We start from the raw sequence: 20,946 nt of genomic DNA, 5'->3' as shown, positions 1-20,946 counted from the left end.
CAGACGGCCACTGCAGAGAGGATATTGTTATAGGTACATGACTTCACACATGCACAGAGCACGCTGTTGCTGAGCAGACCTGTACAGGTGGCTAATTTAGGAACAAAGATGGAATACCACAGCGTTCCCGAGAGGGATTTTGTTGAATGCCGTGAATCACAGTCCAGCTGTGCGTCTCTAGACCACTGTAACAAGACAGATGCATCTCACATTTACATTTTCTATGTTTGTTGTTAGGCTTTTAACACATCTGGGATAAAACCATCACACACCGAGGATTTTGTTTGCGCAGACAGATGGGGGGCGAGTATAACGCAAAAGCATCCTAAAATGTTCCACTACTTTAAATAAAACATCCTCAACGCTGAACATACCAAAACACTAACACTGTTTTAAGGGGAATAGCAAGGATGGACCATTTTCCTTTTATTCAACCATAGATTTTATTTCTCAATTATTTAGCGTTGGAAATGGAAGAAACACGTTTTACCCGAGGATGTTGGGAAGCATTTGGTGACCGTGTTGACAAAGTTGCTGCTACACTTTCAAGGCATTGCAAGTCTATCACGTCGCCACAAAAATTCAGTGAGTGATTCAGTTTGGGGCTTTAAATCTACTTGCACAGCTCACGTCAACCCGTTCAGTTCAGGGTAGAAGTTAAGAAAAAAATAACAGCTTCCTGTCTGAGCTGTTGTATTCCAGACATCGGACATGTCAGCAACACACGTTTGGGTTGTTTTCCATCAATGATCAGGTGATAAAGAATAAAAAAGAAATCAAGACCAGATTTTTGAAAAAAAACTTGCCCTTTATTCAACACAGTTATAAAAAAAAAAAAGAAATTCAAATGAACATTGATAACTCATGAGACTGCTGGAGCCTTTCTAAATATTAAGTTGTTCCAGTCACATCAAGCGATGTCAGTCTTGTTTGTTTCCAACAGCATAATGGTGTCATTGATCCCTGATGGCATTAAGAGATTAAAAGGTTCCCCGTCCTCTCCGTGTTGTTGACAAGCGTTGTAACGCATTACAGTCATTAGCATTAAGCTGGCTCATCAATAAGCACTTGGCTGAACCATCAGTCTTCCTTGGATGCAGCCCTGGGGACCCCGCCATAGGTCCTTGCCAGCTCAGAGAGCGGCCACAGGGGCATCCTTGATCTGTCGGTCACCACACAAACACACACGCACACACCTGCCCTGACAGGGAAGTTTCAAGTGTCACTGCGAGTTTCTGTTTGTTGGTTCTTTGTTGGTTCAACTAAGTGTTGTGTCAGTATAACCACTTGTACTTGTCGCCGTGTTAGTGTTTGTCAGTGCACCCTTGTTTGTCATGCTTGTCATCTTCTTGCATTGTGTTGACTTGATCACTGAGTCCTTGTGTGTGTGTGTGGCAGCAGGGAGTCTCTCAAAGTTAGTGTTTTTGCTGTATCCGTCAACTTTAGTAATGTCTTGTACAGTATTTTTGCTCTATATGCCATGTTGGTGATGCTATGCGTGTGTGACTCTGTCGGGTATGGTGGTGTCGGTGTCAGTCAGTGTGAGACTACGCGGTGTCAAAGTATGACAGCCAGACGTAGTCTGATGTGATAGTGTGCTACAGTGAATGACAATGTCTCGACTCAGAAACCGGGGTGTGCAGTCTTTGAGAGGGGATGCGAAAAGGAAAGCAACACGAAAGATAAGAAAAAGAAGGAGAGCACAGGAGGATGCTACAGTTCATCATGGAACGCCTCCCCCTCTGCGTGGTCCAGAGCTCCCATCAGCAGCAGGGCTCCGGTAGTGCTGTCTCTAACAAAGAAAATGAAGGGGTGATCAGTGTAGAACAACTTGGGCTTATCAATGTGCTCCTCCTCTAGATCAGCATCTTCTTTCCCTGCCTGAGCAGCCAGCTCCAGGGAAGCCCAGTGGAGGACCCCACCAAGGTGAATCTTTCCTTTGCTCTTGTCCGACACCCCAGAGAAATCAGCCAACGTCTGGTCCCAGGCATCGGTCAAGCCCAGAGCAAACAACTGTTTCTGGAATTGGAGAAAACAAACAAACAAAAAAACAACCCAAAACTTTATGGACTGATTTGAGTAAGTTCCCTCAAAGTGTGGTGCCACCCTACATAGAGACGTTGTGCAAGTGCAGCTGCCAGAACGCTGATCAATTATGCACGCAAGGGGACCAAACAAGGAGTGGGAGGGAAAGCATATTTTAAAATTTCATGACGCTGTGACATTCAGAAGTTTGGGACAAGCAGTGTCCTAACCAAACCTTGCAATGTGATTAACTTACACGTAAACATACATTTAAAAATACTCAATGAGTAACTTTTCAAAAAGTTTTTTTTTTTTTACTTGCATGATATTTATTTACTTTATATCCCAAAAATTTGAGATAGGAAAGAGGCTGACAGTTGCCCTTGTTGTGAGCTGGCAGAACAAAGTGGGCGACAGGCAGAGAGGAGACGGAAGGAGGAAGCAAAGGATGAATAATTTAAGAGTGATGCCCCGTGACCTCGGCACCTCCTTTGTTTTGCCTCTGATATGAATTCCACAGAAAGTCGTCGTCATGACAGGTAGTTTATCCTCCCATGGCAGAGGGCCACTCACAGTGACAGGCTTCTGCAAGGGCCAGATGAGAGCATGGTGTGGGTGTGAACGTGCGGCTGTGTGGACCCGTGTGTGGATGCGTGCGAGGCCACGGCTCCAGAATATCTGCAGGGGAGGTGGGCGGGTGACGGTATTGTTTTCTAGCATTCTTTAAACCTTAGCTGACTAAACTCCTTATTGGAAATGTCTTTTACTGGCAGACAACAACAGTAAATCATCTGGATGTTCTGTGGGTGCTCCCTCACTGAACCAAAACCACATGGTTTCTGCTTGCATCTTAAAAACCACAGCCTAATAGACCACTGTAATAAACCATGTAGAATGCCCGCTTTTCTGTTTAAAAGCTAAGGAAATTACCCTGATCATGTCAGGTTAAACCTAAACACAAAATAAGTGGATGTATATAGAGTTGTAGGCATCTGTCACTCCCACTCTAGTGTTTTCATGCATCCGTGTCCACGGAGACACGAGCAGCACCTCCTTCTCTAATGCACTTCTATTGTCCTCATCCATTATTCCTCCACTCTTCTATTTTTCCACACCGTTCCACTACATCACTGTCTTCCTCTGCAGCTCTGCCACTTGCCAAGCGTCCCCATCCCTCATCTGCCCCACGTGCTTCTATTTATCCCATTCTCTTCCTAACTCAAGTCTTGTTCCCCACCTCATCCTTCTCCTTCTCAGATAGGCCTGCTCACCCCCCACCCCCCCAATACGATGGTCTTGCAACTTTTAAATCTCCACTGGAGATCGTTTCAAGCCCCCCCCCCCCCAGTTCTTTAAAAAGAAGCTATCAGACTAAAGCCAGCGTCTCTCTCTGTCACTCATGCCCGTCCTTTCTCCTGCGATCGCTCACTTGGTCTAAAGATGACATTATGAAGCATATAAATATATACAAGCAAACCCCACATGATCTGGCCTTCTTCTCTGACTCTCGTACTTTTGCTAGCCAAACAAAAGATGGGCTAATATTTTTAAGCTGCAAAGTAAAATAAATAAATAAATAAATATTAGGGACCCGGTGGCAGCACAATGAGAACCAGGCATGTCAAAGGAGCCCACAGAGACCTTGTACGCTGCAGAGGTGTGGCACTGCATTATACGGGGGGGAGAAAAACCTCTGGGACATGCTCTTTGGCTGCCCTTTCTCTCGGACGCACCGCATGAATCTTAGATGGAACAGCACTGGGTGGACTGCTGATGCCTCGTGCACAGCATCAACGAGCTATTTGTCTGCGAGTGGGAGCCACAGGCATTGTCAGCTGGAGATTTCATCTAAGTATGTTTGTGTGTGTGTGTGTTTGTATGGTAGGGGCTACCTTCACCTACAGCAGTGCAGTCTGACCAGGCCTGAGGTAGCATGGCCTCAACCCTCAGGCGTGCAACACTCAGCATCACATTATTTCACCTCAATGGTTGAGCCCACTAAGAATCTTGTCGGGTGTACCTGTGGGGGTTTTAAAGGGGACAGGTTGTGGCAGCCATGGACATGTTACAGCTCTATCTGTGAGTGAGCAGTCCCTGCACATGGTTTTTTTAATAATAAAAAAAAAAAAAGCAGAGCAGCTTTAATAATGACGATGTTAAAGAGAAAAAACATGAGAAAAAGAGAAAAGATCAAAAGGGAGACTGCTGCTAGACAGTGCTCTTCTCAGCTGTTGTATGCAAATGATGTGATCTGAACTTGGGAAAAGACCTTAAGATGATTAAAATCTATGAAGACTTCACACCACACACAAAGACGATTTCCAGCAGCATGGCGATGTTTTCCCTCGACGGTTAAAATGGAGAAAACAAGTGGTTTTGTTTGTAGTGCTGAGTGTATTCACCACAAATTCTTATTTTCTTGTGACCTTTTATGTCTGTGAACTGCATACTGTAGCTATCAGAAACTAAATAATACACCCCAAAAACTAGTTTCCATTGTTTCCCTGCTAATCCTGCAAAATCGAAGATTTATTTATTTATTTATTTATTTTAAGTTTTTCCAAAAACAGCATCTTTTGTTAATTATCACAGCAATTAGTGGAGTAAAGGCAAGCAAGAGCAAGGGCAGGCAAGAGTGAGGATGAACATCCGATCCATGTCTCTGGACAAAACCTGACGCACTGGATAATAAAATAATTCTTACAGCGCAATCTAATTTACTTTGTACTAAACCAACAGCTTTCATCACTGGCTCTAAAAATGTTAGAACATAGAGAAATAATGGGGTTCACTATTCACTATTATTTCTCCAAACCACTACAACAGTAAGTCTAAAAGTGCAGAGACGAAGCTGAAATCCTAATAAATGAGAAACTGGCACGAGCAATTGTTTGTCATAATAATCACTGAAATGATTAATTAGCTATCAAAATACTTGCATTCATTTTCTGTCAGTCAGCCATTCATTAGTGGATTATTTCATTTCTAATTTTACCGTTCCTCAGTATCTTTCACGTGGTCTTTTACACTTTCTCCCACAGTATGGCAGTGATTCCATTTTTCTTTACATATCAAGTAGTGGAATTGTTAAAGCACATGCTACATGAACAGTGTCAGCTGGAGTGCTTTTTATTTATTTATTTTTTTTTTTTTGGCACATCATCCTCCTCTCTCTGCTTTTGTTTCCTTCTTGGCTCAGCTCTATAAACTGCAATAAAGGCGACAATACTAAAATAAACAAATAATACACAAAAAAATGTATTTTCTATCATATATTATACTGTTAAAATACAGCGGCTCCATGTGGTTAATACATTTGCCTTACACACAAATGATCCACGGTTCAAGGTGGTTCAGGAAGGTTGGTTCAGGCAGGGACGCGCGTGTCCCAAGCTAAATGGGAGGGTTGTGTCTGGATGGGCATCTGGCATCAAATCTGTGCCAAATCAAGTCATGCAGATCCATCCACTGTGGCGACCCCTTGGGAAATAAGGGAGCAGCCAAAGTTACCTTCTTTATATATACTGTTAGGATGGTGGATGCTCATATTATGTTTCAAATAATGAGGTCAGTGTACAGTGTATGGACAAAGGCACCGGGCCACCTACAGCGAGATCGGCGACCCCGATCTCTAACTGCAACTCCGGATGAGTTGCTGTGGCCCCTCAATGCTCCCACTTTGCAATAATGTGACTTACAGCTGACAGTAGACTATCTATGAGGGAAGAAACTGACAAGCAACATGCAACCCATTTTTTTCACAAGTGTTTGCAGAGGAAGGCTGCATGGCTAGGTGCTGGATTTTATACACCTGTGGGAATGGGACTGAAAATGCCCAAATTCAAAGATTTAGAGGTGTGGCCCAGTATTTAGTCCATATAATCACTGTCTCAGTATTCAGCCTGTTGTAGTTTTTTCTACTCTTGGCTCTGAGAGTGGACTTTTAACATGGTCATTTCTGGCTGTGAGCACAGAAGCCCCATCAGTCTGCTATCCAGACCTTCAGGGGGCAACCAATCTGAAGAAAGCTGCTTTAAAGGCAGGGTGGCATTAAAGAGACAGGAGCTGAAATGGCTTGTCTCAGACAGAGGATGAACCGAGAGGCCGCTCCAGGGCAAAGTAGATAAACAAGAATATTTCCAAGTCCAATTATGAAAATAAGGAGCTGGAAATGAACCTAATAGATCCCCTTGAAAACACCTCACTATACACTGTGTGACTGTCGCTTTGCCCTTTAAACACCAGTGAATGAATTAGGTCTACCCTGGTCCAATCAATCATGTTGGTCACATCGTGACCACAATCAGCCCCACCACCATAACAAACTACGGGTAAAAAGAGCCCCAGCTCCACTCCTCGTGCACAGTTTACATCTCATGCTCTCTCTCTGGCTTTACAGCTGTCAAATGACTCTAAAGATCCTGCCACCTGAACAACCACAAACATGTTCTGCCTAATTCAGTGCTGCCCTAAACAGCATGCAGTGTGTGGCCCTGGCATCATCACAGGTGCATTTCATGGACACATTTGAAGCAGGCTTTAAAGAAAGCCTTTTCTTTTCCACACATTATCAGCTCTCTTGAGGCTTCAAAGCCTCACCATCTCTTTATTAAGGTCTCATCAGCATCACTCCTACTGGTATCTTATTTACATGGGCTTTTACCTCTTATGCACGGTCAATACGCTTTGTGTCTCATTCACATAGACACATGAGCAGCTCTTTATTCTATGAGACCATTTTACCAGGGAGGGAAAAAAAAGGGAAAACAAAGCCTTAGCTTTCAGCGAGATGTTTAACTAATGGCCATGAAACACATCTGATTAATTCATATGATGCAGGGCTATGGTAGCTGTGCTAAAACAGCTGCCCCTCGACACTGTATACTGCAGAGTGCGCTCTTGTAAATATTTGATGGCCTTTTGACCTCATTATCCATGACTGAGTGAGCTCTCTAGTGAACACTCATATGTCTTAGTCACCACTTGGAGATATACCCACAGAAGAGCTCAAGTTTGGCCATTAGTGAGTGTGTGTGGCCCGGTCAGCAGTGGATCAGAGAGAGAGGGATGAGGGTGGTTTATTCTGTGACCTCTGGGCAAGGCTTGTTAAGAGGGTTCTCCATCTCTGGCTACAGACCCCGTCACAGTCCTATTCTTCACCAGAGGAAAACCACCAACAACAACGAGACAGAAAGGAAGAGAAATTCCACACTTTCTGGCTATGTATAGATCTTCATATACTTTCCACCTTATCCCCAGGCAATCACCGATCCCACTCATTCTCTTCCACCTCTCCTGCTTACTCGCCCGGCCAGTATCGCTCCTATTTAGGTCAGTGAAGCCAAGGTGCAGTCGCTTTGTGATGGCTTATAAGAAGCACATGTCTGACCTACAAAAAGGATTTAGATCCCTGTGACTGATACAATGGGGAGGACTGAGGGTTAAGGAGCGAATGGATGCCTTTCTATGTGGCAAATCCGCCGAGTGTGAGTCAGAGGTGCGTGATTTTTGTTTGTGCTTATTTGCTACGCACGCATGATAAAGGGCTGAGGCACATACAGACACTACCAAGATGGTCTGTTTTTCCAGATGCTGCCCTCTAATCTAAGGATTCCACGGCCATCCGTGGCACTGACAAAGTGGTAAACAGCCTTAACACACGGTGATGAGCAATTATTTGGATGACCCAGTTGGAAAAATTATTGTGAGCGAAGATGTGGCACTGTCACTGGCCAGAGGGTTTGGGAAAACAGACGCAACACGATTAGAGCGGGCAGAGGGCTCGTTCAGAGCTTCAGCCCTTCATAATGACTTCTCAAACAAACTTTTTTTTTTTTGAGAGAGAACAAATAGAGGAAGACAACTCGTCACGAGTCAGACAAACGGGGCCAAAATGTGCTCAACCCATAATTAGGTTGCATATTGAGAACACTGTACAGCTACTTTTAGTTTTTTAAAAGAGTAAAAGGTTTTTTTTTCCTGACTGCCACCCCCCCCCCCCCCCCCCCTTGCAGAGACAAAAGAGGATTTGTGCAACAGTATGTTTTCTGCTCTTTCCATGGGAAAGTCACAGGCGTGTCAAAAGGAGTCATTTCAAGCTTTAGTTCTAGATTACAGCCTCCTCCCCCGAGTGTCCTGACAATGTTAATGTCAAAAGCTTGTTCTTCAGGGCATGGCTAGTGGAATAACATGGTAGCACAGCTCTACAGAGATGTTTGCTAAACTAGAAAGAGGGCAAAGTGGGTTTCATCAGTGCACGATGAGGTTACAGCATACATATGGAGAGGACATTGTAAAAGGTTGCAGTCGGTGTACCCTGCCCTGGGGAAATGGGTTTTACTGGCATGCCTCTGCACCTGTCAGCTTCAACTAACCTCTCTCTCTCTCTCTCTCTCTTTTTTTCCTGTTACTATGTCTTTCTAGCTCACCTGCAAGTGTTGTATTATCAGCTGCTCTCTGGGTGTAGTCACACTGAACACAAACCAAGTGGCAACCTCGAGGGCTCCAGTGCCAAAAACTGCTGTTCCTCTAATGGCCACTTGAGGTCAACTCTAGGAGAGTAAATCTCCATAAACTCCCATGTTAAAATGCCCAGCATTAGCCATGAAACTAGCACGTGTACACCCTGGTTCAACAAGGTTTTTGGTCTCTAAAAACCAGTTTCCCAATTCATGTCAACAGTACTGGGACTGAGAAGTTTTCCATCCACTCCGATAACGCAGAGTGTTAAAATTAGAGGTGTGGCTGCTTTGAGCCACAGGCTTTACCTCAGCTAACAGGAGTCACAGAACTGCACCTCTCAAACATGTTTCTGCCGTGCGTGTTTGTTATCTCACCGATAATGTGGCTTGCTCTGCAGCATATCAAGTTTCAAAATCCAAGACACTGTACTGGCCAAATTCTTTGGTTCTGAAATAACAACTCTGGTGTAGTATGTATGAAGTTAGAGACTGGAAAAAGATCAGGCTGAAGACAAGTCTTAACAGATCCAGTCCCAGTATAGGACAGATCTGTGCAAATAATATGAGGTACAAATTAAATACTTCTTAATCTTACTGGTGGGGAATGGTGAGTACTAGAAAAGTCCAGCGTTAAGAGTCTTAAATGCCAGTTCTCCCTTTATTCTTGTTAACCTTCTTCATGCTTTGCTTAATGACAGCAAGCCTGCACGTATCTATGAAAAAGTTTGCAAATTCCTTTCTCCTCCATTTCTCGCTAAGGTACAAAACATTCCTGTAGCAGCCTGTCGTTCTGAGCCAGTGCTGAACATAGCTTTTGTAGTTTAAATGGCAAACGTCTCCCTTGAAAGGCTCTGTCAGCTGTCAATAACTCTGTAAGTAATGGCAGAGCACAACTGAACTGGCTGTTTGCCACAAGCTAGTTTCTGTGCTTTGCCAAAGATAATCTGTGAATTAAGAATCTCTGCTCTGTAACTGTTTCCTGTTTCTGCTGGTAATCCAACACCTCTCTCTCTTTTTTTTTTTTTTAAATCAGCCTAACAGTTCAGAGCCGTAAAGAAAAATCTGTGTCAGATTTAGTAATCACGTGATGTCACATGTAAAATTGTGTTTGGAACATAATTAAGCGGAACAATATTTCACAAAGAAAAATGAAAAGTGTAAAAGTTAACGTGTGGAACTATGACTGTAAATAATTTCAATTCCATAACCTCGAGCACAAAACTTTCTTTCCACTATGACCCTCTCAGCAGGATGTGTCTGAAGGTGTGATTCCAGCAGCTTGTGCGTTCCCTCGTCGCTGTTACAGAACCTTGTGGCCTGGTCAAATATGTGCTCTTCCACCAGCCTGACAACTCTCGAACCTCCCAGTCAGCAGCCAACACAGCCTCCACTTTGGCCTGTTTGAACCTTAACAACCCCAGCGCACTCACATTAGCATCAGATGCCACTAAGCTGCTTCCTGCCCGCCTGGCTGTCCTATTCTCTTCTCTTCTCATGACTCAGACCAGTTACCTGCTTGCCCTGGGAGTCGCAGGAGCAGAGATCCACATTACCAGCTGGGCTGTGGCATAACCTTTGTGCTCTTGCAAAAAAAAGCCTGTGGGAGGCTCTGGGACCCCACAGAGGAGGTACAGGTCACGGTCATCCTCAGGCCCCTCTTAGCCCCCGAGCAGCAAAGGTTTGATTCACTGCTTGAAGGCTGTTAGGGCCCAGTGCTATCTGTGCAGCTGGGCACCTTTCACCTCGAGAGAGAAGAGAAAAGTGAAAAAGGACTGACATTTGAACTCACCTTAGTCGAAGTCTGCACTGAGCTGGGAACAGGAAGCCACGCTATTGCTTCAGTTACTGAGAGCACTAAAAGAAGCAGTGGAAGAAGAAGGTAGAAAACTAGACAATACACAGTGGTCACAAGTTCAGGATGGAAGAAGAAGGAAAGAGGAGGAAATGAAAGCAAGAAACAGCATAACACGGAGGAAGAGCGGGAAGACAAGAACAGGGTGAGAGGAGATGCTGAGACGTGTGAGAAAAGGGCAGATAGATAGGAAGAGTGTAAGGCAGGAAGACTGGCCAAAACAAAAGCAGGGAATAATGAAGAGATGTGGAAAATCCAGAGAGGAGGATAAAGCAGGCAAAGAAAGCAATGAGAATGATGACCGCATCGCACGGCGCAGTGTGCAGATATAGGAAATGAATGGGAGAAGAAACTACAGTGGGAGCTGCGGGCAGGGATCCACTGTGACAAATTCAACTACATTTTGAAAAAGCTGAGCGGCTGCCACTCTACTGAACTTTGAACTTAAAAAGCACCCCAGTCCTCTCGATCTCCTAAATTTGGAACCACTTAAACTGAAATTAAAAGTACCACCGCTAAACTGCTACCTAGTCTAAAAATGGCTAACATTAGCAGTAGGAGCATCAGCAGCCTTCTTTCCTTGTAGGTTAACCTCTGCATGCTTGCACTGAATATGATTATGCATTTCTCCAGCCAATTTATTCTAACTCAGCCTAAATCCAACTAACAGTGAAGTGGTGAATTATTAGCTTACCAAAGGAGTATTACTGATGTCGACTAGCCTTGGTAATCATTTATAATCCATACCAACAATGACATCTATCAACAGCAAGTAAGCTTTTTTGCACTATTTTTTATAATAAAAAATAAATAAAACACAAAAAAATACAGTAACTTACCAAAATATCCTTGTGAAAAGTCAGGAAGATTGAAAGAAAAAAAAATACTACCCAAGCCAACCCATGCCTCTTCAAGACATGACCCAGAAACGGTACAAGATGTCAGCAGGACTCCACAACGTGTTTCGAAAAAATAAGATTAACTCAATCTTCTATCAGCACTGTTAAGCACTTCAGAGCAGGCAGATACTGCTAAAAAAAATTTAAAGGAACACTTTGAAAACACATCAAATCTCAATGGGGAAAAAAAAAAAAATCATGCTGGATATCTAATATTGATATGGACTGGGTAATATGTTAGGAATGAAATTATTCCACATCATTTATTGGAAATGTTCAACCTGCAGTGGGCTGAATTCAAAGACGCCTCGAAAGTCAAAGTGACACAATGGTCTAGCCTGTTGTACTTTTGCCAAGATTTCATTGCAATTCAAAATGGTACTCAGTGGTTTGTGCGGTCCCCACGTGCTTGTATGCGTGCCTGACAACATCAGGGCATGCACCTAATGAGGCAACAGATGGTGTCCTGGGGGATCTCCTCCCAGATCTGGACCAGAGCATCATTGAGCTCCTGGAGAGTCTGAGGTGCAACCTGGCGGTGTCAGATGGACAGAAACATAAAGTCAGAGGTGTTCCATTGGATTTAGGTCAGGTGAGTGTGGGGGGCCAGTCAGTGGTATCAATTCCTTCATCCTCCAGGAACTGCATGCATACTACATGAGGCCGCGCATCGTCACTCAGGACCCACTGCACCAGCGTAGGGTCTGACGATGGCTCCAAGGATTTCATTGTATTACCTAATGGCAGTCAGGGTGCCATTGCCTAGCCTGTAGAGGTCTGTGTGTCCCGTCATGGATATGCCTCCTCAGACCACCACTGACCCACCACCAAACCAGTCACGCTGAACGATGTTACAGGCAGCATAACGTTCTCCACGGCTTCTCCAGACCCTGTCACGTCTGTCGCATGTGCTCAGGGTGATCCTGGTCTCATCTGTGAAAAGCACAGGGCGCCAGTGGTGGACCTGAAAATTCTGGTATCCTATGGCAAATGCCAACTGGGCCCCACGGTGCCGGGAAGTGAAGACATGGCCCACTAGAGGACGTGAGGCCCTGAGACCACCCTAATGAAGTCTGTTTCTGATTGTTTGGTCGGACACATTCACACCAGTGGCCTACTGGAGGTCATTTTGTAGGGCTCTGGCAGTGCTGAAACTGAACCCCCTCTGCTACTTAACTGACCAGTTCAATATTCCAAGAGTTTAATTGACTTGATGCTATACTCTGATTAAAAAGTGTTCCTTTAAATTTTTTTGAGCAGTGTATGACAATGCAAGCTGCAGAGTGAGACGTCTTTTTATGTCACCACCAGTGCAGTCAGTCAGAGATCTCACCGAAAGCAAAGGTTGCTGAACTAACCTGCAGACTGAGCGTGCACGTGATGTTCGCCTTGGGCAGAGATATGGCCACACTGGTTACACTGGCCTTCTCCAGCCACTTGGACAGCAACTCCAGGGTCAGCAGCTTTTCCAACCTAGCCAGATTTTCGACGTGAAAGGGCAGCAAGAGCACGACTCTGGCCTTGCCTCCCCACAGAGGGGCCTCCAGAACTTGCACCATGTTGTCAGTGTCTTCATAGAACCGGTACAAACCTGCAGGAGGGGGACAGCAGGGGGCAGGCAAAGACTTGAGCAAAGATCAGAGAGTCAAGGAGAGAAGCAGAGCTGTAACGTGACAGTTTCTTTTCAGGAGTAGTTTAATGTAGAAGCTCTTTACAGCAGTTCTCTTGGAAGTTAGTTCAGAGCTGCTTTTTCAGCTGTGTCACTGCAGCCACTCAGAGCCACCTTACTCTCACCTGCCCCTATGGACTGAATTCAGAGGGCAGCCTGGAGTTACTTTAGCTTCAAACAGAAAGTAAACGCAACCTGCGACGGGACAATGACAAACTACCGCCGCGCGACTCTCTCTCATGAATGAAATTAAAAAGAATATGCATCTATTCGACATCTCGTAACCATTATCACAGCCTCGTTGTTCTACGACAATGCATAAAATATGGAAAATGTGCTAAATAAATCATTAGGTACACACTGATAAATTGGAGGGAAGCAGATTGGACCTTACAGATGTTCAGTCCCTTTTAGAGCTTCATTCCTTTTCGCTGCATTTATTTCCTGGCAGGAGTACAGCAGTGACAGACTGTGTGTAGTCTTTTTTTTTTTTTTTACCTGCTCTGTGCATCATCACCACTTTGGTGTATTTCTTCCCCAAGAAGGTACGCCGATCTGCTTTATGCTCACTGAACTCTCTCTCCCACAGCCCTGGAAAAAAAAAAAAGTTTTAAATACAGCATGCTTTATATAGGTGAGCTTCATGGGGGTGGTGGGAATCAATGAAGCAGGTGAAAAAGTGAACAACAGGTTAAACAATGCCATGTTCATAAAATACACATGCAGTGATGCTGGCTGATACTGCTCATGAATCTTCTATAAGTACTGCCCATTACAAAATGTCTACTCTTCTGAATGCTTTGAGTTGGGAGTGCTATATTGAAACAGTTATGAAGACCTTAAGGCTACTGCCTTCTATTCAGTGTTCAACACATCCCACTTGGCCTTGCTAACCCCCCCCCCCCCCCCCCCCCCCCCCCCCCCCCCCCCGACAGCTGTCAATTTAAGAGGAGCTAAGAGTGGAGGAATTACTGTTGTAATAACCTCACAACACATTCTCAAAGCCGCCGGTACGTTCAATAGAGCAGGGGACACTGGACGGGGCGTAGAGGTCGACAGATTATGACTCGTACCTACTGCACTCTTTGTGAATGACACCTGAGGCCGGCTAGGGCTATAACCAATGATGATTCTCATTATTGATAAATCATTTGAAAAGGTCAATGCTGTCGTCACACAAAGCTAAGGTTCAAGGAGGCCAAAAAAAAAATGAAATGCCTCAATTGCCAACATGAAAGCCTGGAGACTGATTGCTTGGTTTTATTATTAAGCACCTCTATTAAAAACGGCGTGCAGAGTCGTCTTTTGCTCGTACTGTTTTTAATTCATCTAAACTGAAGAGGGGAAGAAAAAAAAAAAAAAAAAAACAGACTGTAGCTCCCCAGAGCACAAGGTGACATCTACAAGCTGGGAACTTTAAAGAGAGATAAATACAAGACAAAGTGCCCCATAATTTACCTAAAGTCAGAAAGATATACCTCTCATACACATATCTTAAGCCACAATGACAGATGCCACAGGAAAAAAAAAAATCATCCTCGGTGTGATTTAGTGAAAACACTCCTGCACACTGCTAAGATAAACACACACTCTGTACTGGGTTTCAGTAAGAAAAACAAGACAAAAATGCAACTGCTTCTGCCGAATCACACCGGGTCCAATTTAGTGCAATTTTGTTCTCATGTTCCCAAGAAATAAAATTTGTAGATATGCATAAAAAAAATAAATAAAAACAATACTGCAATTACGTATGACTAACAGGCCCATCCGAGAAGACTTTGCTGAGCAAAGGTGGTTTTTCTAGTGTTTTATAATAGACACGTTGGCCCACCGTGTGGACACCATGCTGTGCTGGTCATAGATGTGAAAAGGACACGCATGCAAGTTGCATGTTTGCATTGCAGTACCAGCAGGGGGCCATATTTTATTTAAAGCCAACAAGCTAGATGGCTGATATGTATTTCCATTTGGCCTCCCTCCACCTACTGTCTCATCTTATCTTTTTCTTAAGAAATCTTGGTAGCGCAGTAGCTGAAATGGCTGCTAATCAAGAAAAAGGTGGTAGCGACTTGCTGGCTTTAACATAAATTATCGCCCTTGTATTGCAACTTAAGCATGCAGCTTGCAACTTGGGGTGGCTCCCCAGGTAGAGCAGGTCATCTACTAATCGCGAGGTCTGTAGTTCGATTCCTGCTCTAGTCTACATACCAAAGTATCCTTGGGCAAGATACTGAACCCCAAGTTGCTCTCCCATGCAACCGTCAGAGTATGAATGTGTGTGAATGCTACATAGGAAGCACTTAACTGTAGAAGGAAGTGCTTGTGGGAATGGGTGAATGCAACCATGTTGTATAAAGCGCTCAGAGTGCTCAGCTAGAGTAGAAAAGCACTATATAAGAACTAGTCCATTTACCACACGTGCCCATTTCATGCCTATTACACGCTTTGCCGTGATGGTCCCCTGTGACCATGCAGTCTGTGGACACACCTTACTAATCAAGCTTGATTGGCTGATAACCAATAACCAAGATGAAATAAGGTAAGAAGGATATTTGTCAGAGCGCTGTCACTGTGTTAGCTCACTGTTGCTTAACACTTATATATACAAGAATAAGGCAGCCATCATGAATGAATCTGCTGGTGTGAAGTCCATTATCTCCTAATCTCTTTTCCTAATCACTTTTCCTTGACTCCTTTCCCTGATAGCAAATAAACACTGTAAATTCAAGGAAAGACGTGAAGGAGAATGAATAAGCAGTTAGGAAAAATCCAACTTAAAAATGGAATGGTGGACATTGTGACACAGGTCTGCTGTGCTGAAACTACAACATCCTAAAGACAGACTACAAAAAGCACACTGATACTTCACTCCATGTGTTCTTATATTGTTGTTGTTTTGTATACAGTACCAGGCAAAGGTTTGGACACTGGTACTGTATGTCATATGAAAGGAAACCCTTGGTGAAAAATATCACTTCATTACCAAGGTATTACAAAGTAAAAGAAACATACAGCCTATAATGTGAAATGAAATGTTTCTAATTCATCTATCCATTTTTTTTTTTTACCCACTTATCCATTCAGGTTCTTGGGGGTGGTTGGAACTTATCCTGGATAAGTAAAATTAGTGACCGATAATCATAAAGGCAACAAAACCATAATGCAAACTGAATTATAGAGAACCTTAAAGATATTTGGATCTTTTATCTTCAGACTGGAAAGCTACAGAGACAAGGAAGATGTACTACAAAACTGTTCAGCATTAGGCCTTATTACCACACTTGGTGTTTCTATTATCCATGCTTCTTCTTTTTTTTTTTTTTTTAATTGATAACTGCCTGCCTAATTGTTTCAACTCTATGGGTGGCATTTCTAAAAGCCAACCAGACTCTACTGGATTGCAGCCAAACACAAATCACAGCAAAAAGACATGTGACTCTCCCTTCCGGGCATGCTAGCGCACATCACAGACATTCAGTTGGTTTCCTGGGAAATACGATAGCACTGGAATTCCAAAAACGGCCGGGCTGAAGGTTACCTGAAGTGGCAACCACGCTGCTGAAACGACGTCACCATGATGAACAATTTTCTCCACAGTATACGCATGTAAAATAAGCGGGGGGGGGGGGGGGGGCCTAATGACCTCAACAGCCTGCACGACGGAGTCTGTTGATGTCTGTGTGTGGCTCTGTGGAGCGGCCCTGCTCCTCCTCGTACGCGTACAGCACAGCGGCCCAGAGACGGCTTGAAATCTGAACCTGTTAATATCCATCAGCAATAAACAATGAGACAGTCACACAGCGCTCGCATGCTCATTGATTCATACTGTTAACCTAAAGCAGAATCCAGTGGAGAATCCAGTGCAGGAGCTGCTCTGTCTCTGCCCTCATCAACTTTTGATCAAGTGTAGTTGTGGCACTTCAGAAGCTGTTATTAGGGTTTAAATAAGCCTTTTTTTAAGTTCCCCAATGGTGTCACATTATCTTGTATAAGTTTTACTCTACTGTTTTTTATTTTTAAATATTATTTTCCTGTGCTGTCACTAGTGTAAAAACAAAGCCTGAATTAATTAACCAGCATGGACTGGAACTCCCAGGGCAGGCCCTTTTACAACCCTCCACTATGGCAGTCGATCTCTTTCAGTCTCTCAGCAGGCCGGCCTCTCTTTCTTTACTTTTCTCAGTTTTCACCCATCACTGCCCCCCACCCACCACCCACCACCCCTTTCCCGGCTTTTCATCGGCCCCTTCCCACCCAGGAATCAGCCCCCTTTTGCCATTTTCCTCTCTCTGGTCCTCTTTGCTTTTCGCATCTCTCCGCTATAAACATGTTCCACTACTAATTGGCCCTGACCTTCCTTTTCTTTGAAAGCTCTGTACAGACCAAGGAAGGAGGGACAGCAAAGAGCTTTTTAATTCTCCCTTAAATAATTAACTGAAGGGAAAAAAAAGAGGGAAACAAAACAAAAAAATGGGGACGGAAGGCGATGCCTTTTCAGTGCCAAAAATAAAATAAAAGAACACCCAAGACCTCAGAAGAAAATCACATTAATAACACATTATCAACTGCTTAAGACCTTGGAATCGAAAAACAAAAAGGAAAAAAAAAAATTACAACAAAAGCAGAAGTAAGAGTGAGAGTGAGGAGCAAAGTATTGACCACGTTTAAATTATAAATCAAAACTAAAGGAATCCAATTTTCCGTAATCTAATTTGTAGCTGCAATCTGCTGCATAATCTAATTTGTATATTTGCTCCACAAAATTAATGAACCAACCAATGAGGGTGGGCTCAGAGAAAAACTAATTTTGTAATGAAGTCAAAAACATCAAACAAAGAGAATTAATTAAATTGCTTATCAATGTATAGTCTGTCAGGGAATGTTATTTCTGAAGGGTTGCCTATCTGCTGGCAACCCCGTTTTCACTTCAGCAGCCTTGCCTTCTTCTTTCTTGCGCCTAATAAAAAAAGACTACCTGCAGGAGGAAGGGGGAAGGAACGGAGGCAGATAGACACAGATAAGGTGGATGTGAACAGGAGACATGTGGGAAGAAGAGAGGGAGAGGAGACAGGGGTAGATTAGACACGCGATAGAGTGACAAAAGCACAAAAACAGAGACGAACGCCGCGAAAAGAACGAGCAAAACAGAAGGATATATTTAACACATCATCATCAGCTTTTGTGGAGACCGCAAACAAAAATGAGGATCTACGTCAGCAGGCATTCAAATGCTGGCTGTGCTCTGAGACACGCGGAGATGGTAGATTAAATTCCAGAATCACAAGAAAAAAAAAAGAAGAAGAAGAAGAAGGAAAATAAGCCATTTCCCTGACTCATGATAAGTCTAGATGAACAAATATTGCCGACCCTTGAAAATAAAATGCAATATTTATTGGCACGTTTAGGATGCCATAATGAACCTCAGATAAGGATTAGATGGATATGTTTTTGGGATGCAACTGTTAAATCACAGATGGAGCTTCTAACTGACTGCGTTGGTACAGAAATATTGACTACTTTCCACCACTGCAGCCTGTCACAAAGAACAGAGCTGAGCCAAGCTGTGCCACCGCAGACTTGGAGCGCGCCAAGCACAGATGTTAGGCACGACATCGAGGGAGAGAGAGTCTGGACACTTGTTACTCAATTATTTAAGATGACACATCACCCCCCAATGGAAGATGAATAAGCTCTCAGTGATAGACCCCAGAATCATCCTTTATCTGCTGTGTCCACCAGCTGGAGTCCAACGCATGTGTATATGCACACACACACACACACACACACAGATGCACAGTGCACACAGGTGGGAATGCGGGCGCACACTATGAAGCGAGCAAAGAGGTGTATAGACTGTGTGTGCTGTGTGATCACTGAAAATGGTGCACACCATACTCTCATGTAAATCAGGAAACAACCCCAGCAGTATAGAATCCAGTAGCTCACAACTAGAAAGCACACCAGTTTCTTTTCAGCATCGCTCGCTTGAGCCGATACTCAGTTATTCAATATTTCAAACAGAGAGTTGCTTCATTTTTGGGGTCACCGTTTTAAACACACAGACGAATCATACAACTCTGCACTAATTTACTTTACAATAATACTGTTTCTACACACCTTTGAAATGCACTGCACTTGTTAGGATCAAAGCTCCAGCCCCAGCCTTGATTTCTGCCTCCAAAGGAGCCCCTTCCAGTCCACTAAGGCCAGCCTTAGCCCAATCCTGAAGCTGCTTCAGGTCAGCCTTTGTGTCTCCTTTCCCCAGAGCCTGATGCTGCACCCTGAACCTAGTCTGGCTCTGCTTCACAAAGGCCTGGTTGACTGGAGGAACCTGCTTTGAAAACACAGCTGAGGACGCACGCAGGTGAAAGCTGGTCCCGTTAGCTTCACCGAAGCTCTTCAATGCCTCGGACAGAAGTTCCAGAACCTGTGTCCCCGCCTTGATGGGGGACGGTGGCTTGAGGAGATCTCGGACCTGGCTGGCAGTGTTACCAGCTGAACCTTCCCCCAGTGCTCCCAGCGAGGAGGCCACCAGCAGAGGAGAGAAGAGGATATTTCCTGCGCTTGAGTCAGAGCGGAGGGCCCGGTACAGCCGCAGACCTAGGGTCCAGGTCGGGTCACCCTGAGGAGGAGGTGGAGGGTGAGGTACTGGGCTGGCTGGGGCATCGGGGCTCTTCTTGGATGAATTAGCGGCGCTCCCTTGCACCAGGAGAACTGGCAGAGAAATTAGGAGACAGAAAGGGAGTCTGGGCAGCATGGCAGTTCTGGAGGAAAGCACAGGAAGGGGAGTCAGTATGAGGATTTGCTTGCACTACATAATCTGTCTGTGTATACATAACAGTGAGAGGAATGAAGAGAATGCACCCCTCTCATTTACAAGGCAAGCAAAGACCCTCTATTCATAGCACATATTTTGACCTGATTTTTAATACTGTAATAGCTCATACTGCAACACTCATAGTTGAGATAAAGCAATATAAACACAGCCCGAGGGTTCCCTTTTTGCTGTAAAAGTGCCATTTGTGTAAACTGCTCCTACAGAGCCGCAGCAGCGAGAACTTGATTTTCTAAATTCCTCCCCACTTGGATACACGGTTATTATCTCACCCGCTGCGCAAAAAAAAAAAGCAATGTGTGACAATTAACGTTGATGAAGTTTTCAGCCTCGGAATGAACACGGGAATGAAAGGGGGAAGTGTGCATTTTCAATCTTGCCTTCCAAAAGAAAAATAAAAAAAAATAAAATAAAAAAATAATAATAATCAAAACTCCTCACAGTACTTTTGCCGAAGTGCGACAAAAGCGACGGCAAACATCTGCCGTCTAGCTGAGCTTATATTCTCTAATCATTTCCAAAAAAGCTCTTGAAGACAAAGGAAAGAAAACGCCACGTTCATTCACATTTACCGTTCATTAATTCACGTGTGTCCCCGCTCTCCGCCGCTGTCCTCGCTGCTGAGCTCCACAGGAAGTGGGAGCTCGGACGTGGCAGAGGAAGTTTACCGTCTCCCCCCCCCAACTTCACGTCCCGGTGAGCTTTCCGCTTTTTCCCGAAACTTCCAGGCTTCCACTGGAAAGAGCCGCTGTGAGCTGTTTAGGTGTAGTTAAACAAGCAGCTGTCATTAAAATAAAAAGTGTAAAATGGGGGCACGGCTAGCACGCTGTGAAAACCAACCATGAAGCAGGTCTTTTGTGGTTTAAGAGTGACATGTGATCCAATTTAAACTCAGTGTACTACATATTTAATGGAAACATGCAGCTACTGGTATAATGTGTTTTAAAGCCATTAAACCTCACCACTTTATGTCAGTCCTACTAGCTAACTGTTTTTATTTATTTACTTGCCGGCACGACACATTTATACTTTACAAAAACCGTAATTAAATATCACTGAGACATTGTTGGGATACTTTACAGCCGTTCCCCGTGGACCATTCAGGGATTATGTGGATGCAGTGCTGGTCTCGGTACAGGTTTTTCTAAATGAACAAAAATCCACCAGTTGCAGCAAATGAGGCGTTTCTGTATTCAAAAGAAAGC

The 20,946-nt window shown here is 44.1% G+C and overlaps 1 protein-coding gene across 1 annotated transcript; it reads right to left on the bottom strand.

Annotated features, from left to right (window-relative positions):
• Positions 1-787: 787 nt before the first annotated feature.
• serpinh2 (serine (or cysteine) peptidase inhibitor, clade H, member 2) lies at positions 788-20,409 on the bottom strand. The gene is made up of 5 exons (XM_030722512.1): positions 20,314-20,409; positions 19,024-19,670; positions 13,405-13,497; positions 12,596-12,828; positions 788-2,019 (listed from the first exon to the last, which is right to left on the bottom strand). Exons 2-5 carry the CDS (start codon positions 19,661-19,663, stop codon positions 1,714-1,716), a joined length of 1,272 nt encoding a protein of 423 aa, XP_030578372.1. The 5' UTR covers positions 19,664-19,670; positions 20,314-20,409; the 3' UTR covers positions 788-1,713.
• Between the last annotated feature and the right edge of the window lie 537 nt (positions 20,410-20,946).

Source organism: Archocentrus centrarchus (assembly GCF_007364275.1).
Source record: "Archocentrus centrarchus isolate MPI-CPG fArcCen1 chromosome 18 unlocalized genomic scaffold, fArcCen1 scaffold_23_ctg1, whole genome shotgun sequence".
NCBI lineage: Eukaryota > Metazoa > Chordata > Actinopteri > Cichliformes > Cichlidae > Archocentrus > Archocentrus centrarchus.
The sequence above is the reverse complement of the archived record's forward strand: the minus strand, read 5'-3'. Positions and strand labels throughout refer to the sequence as shown.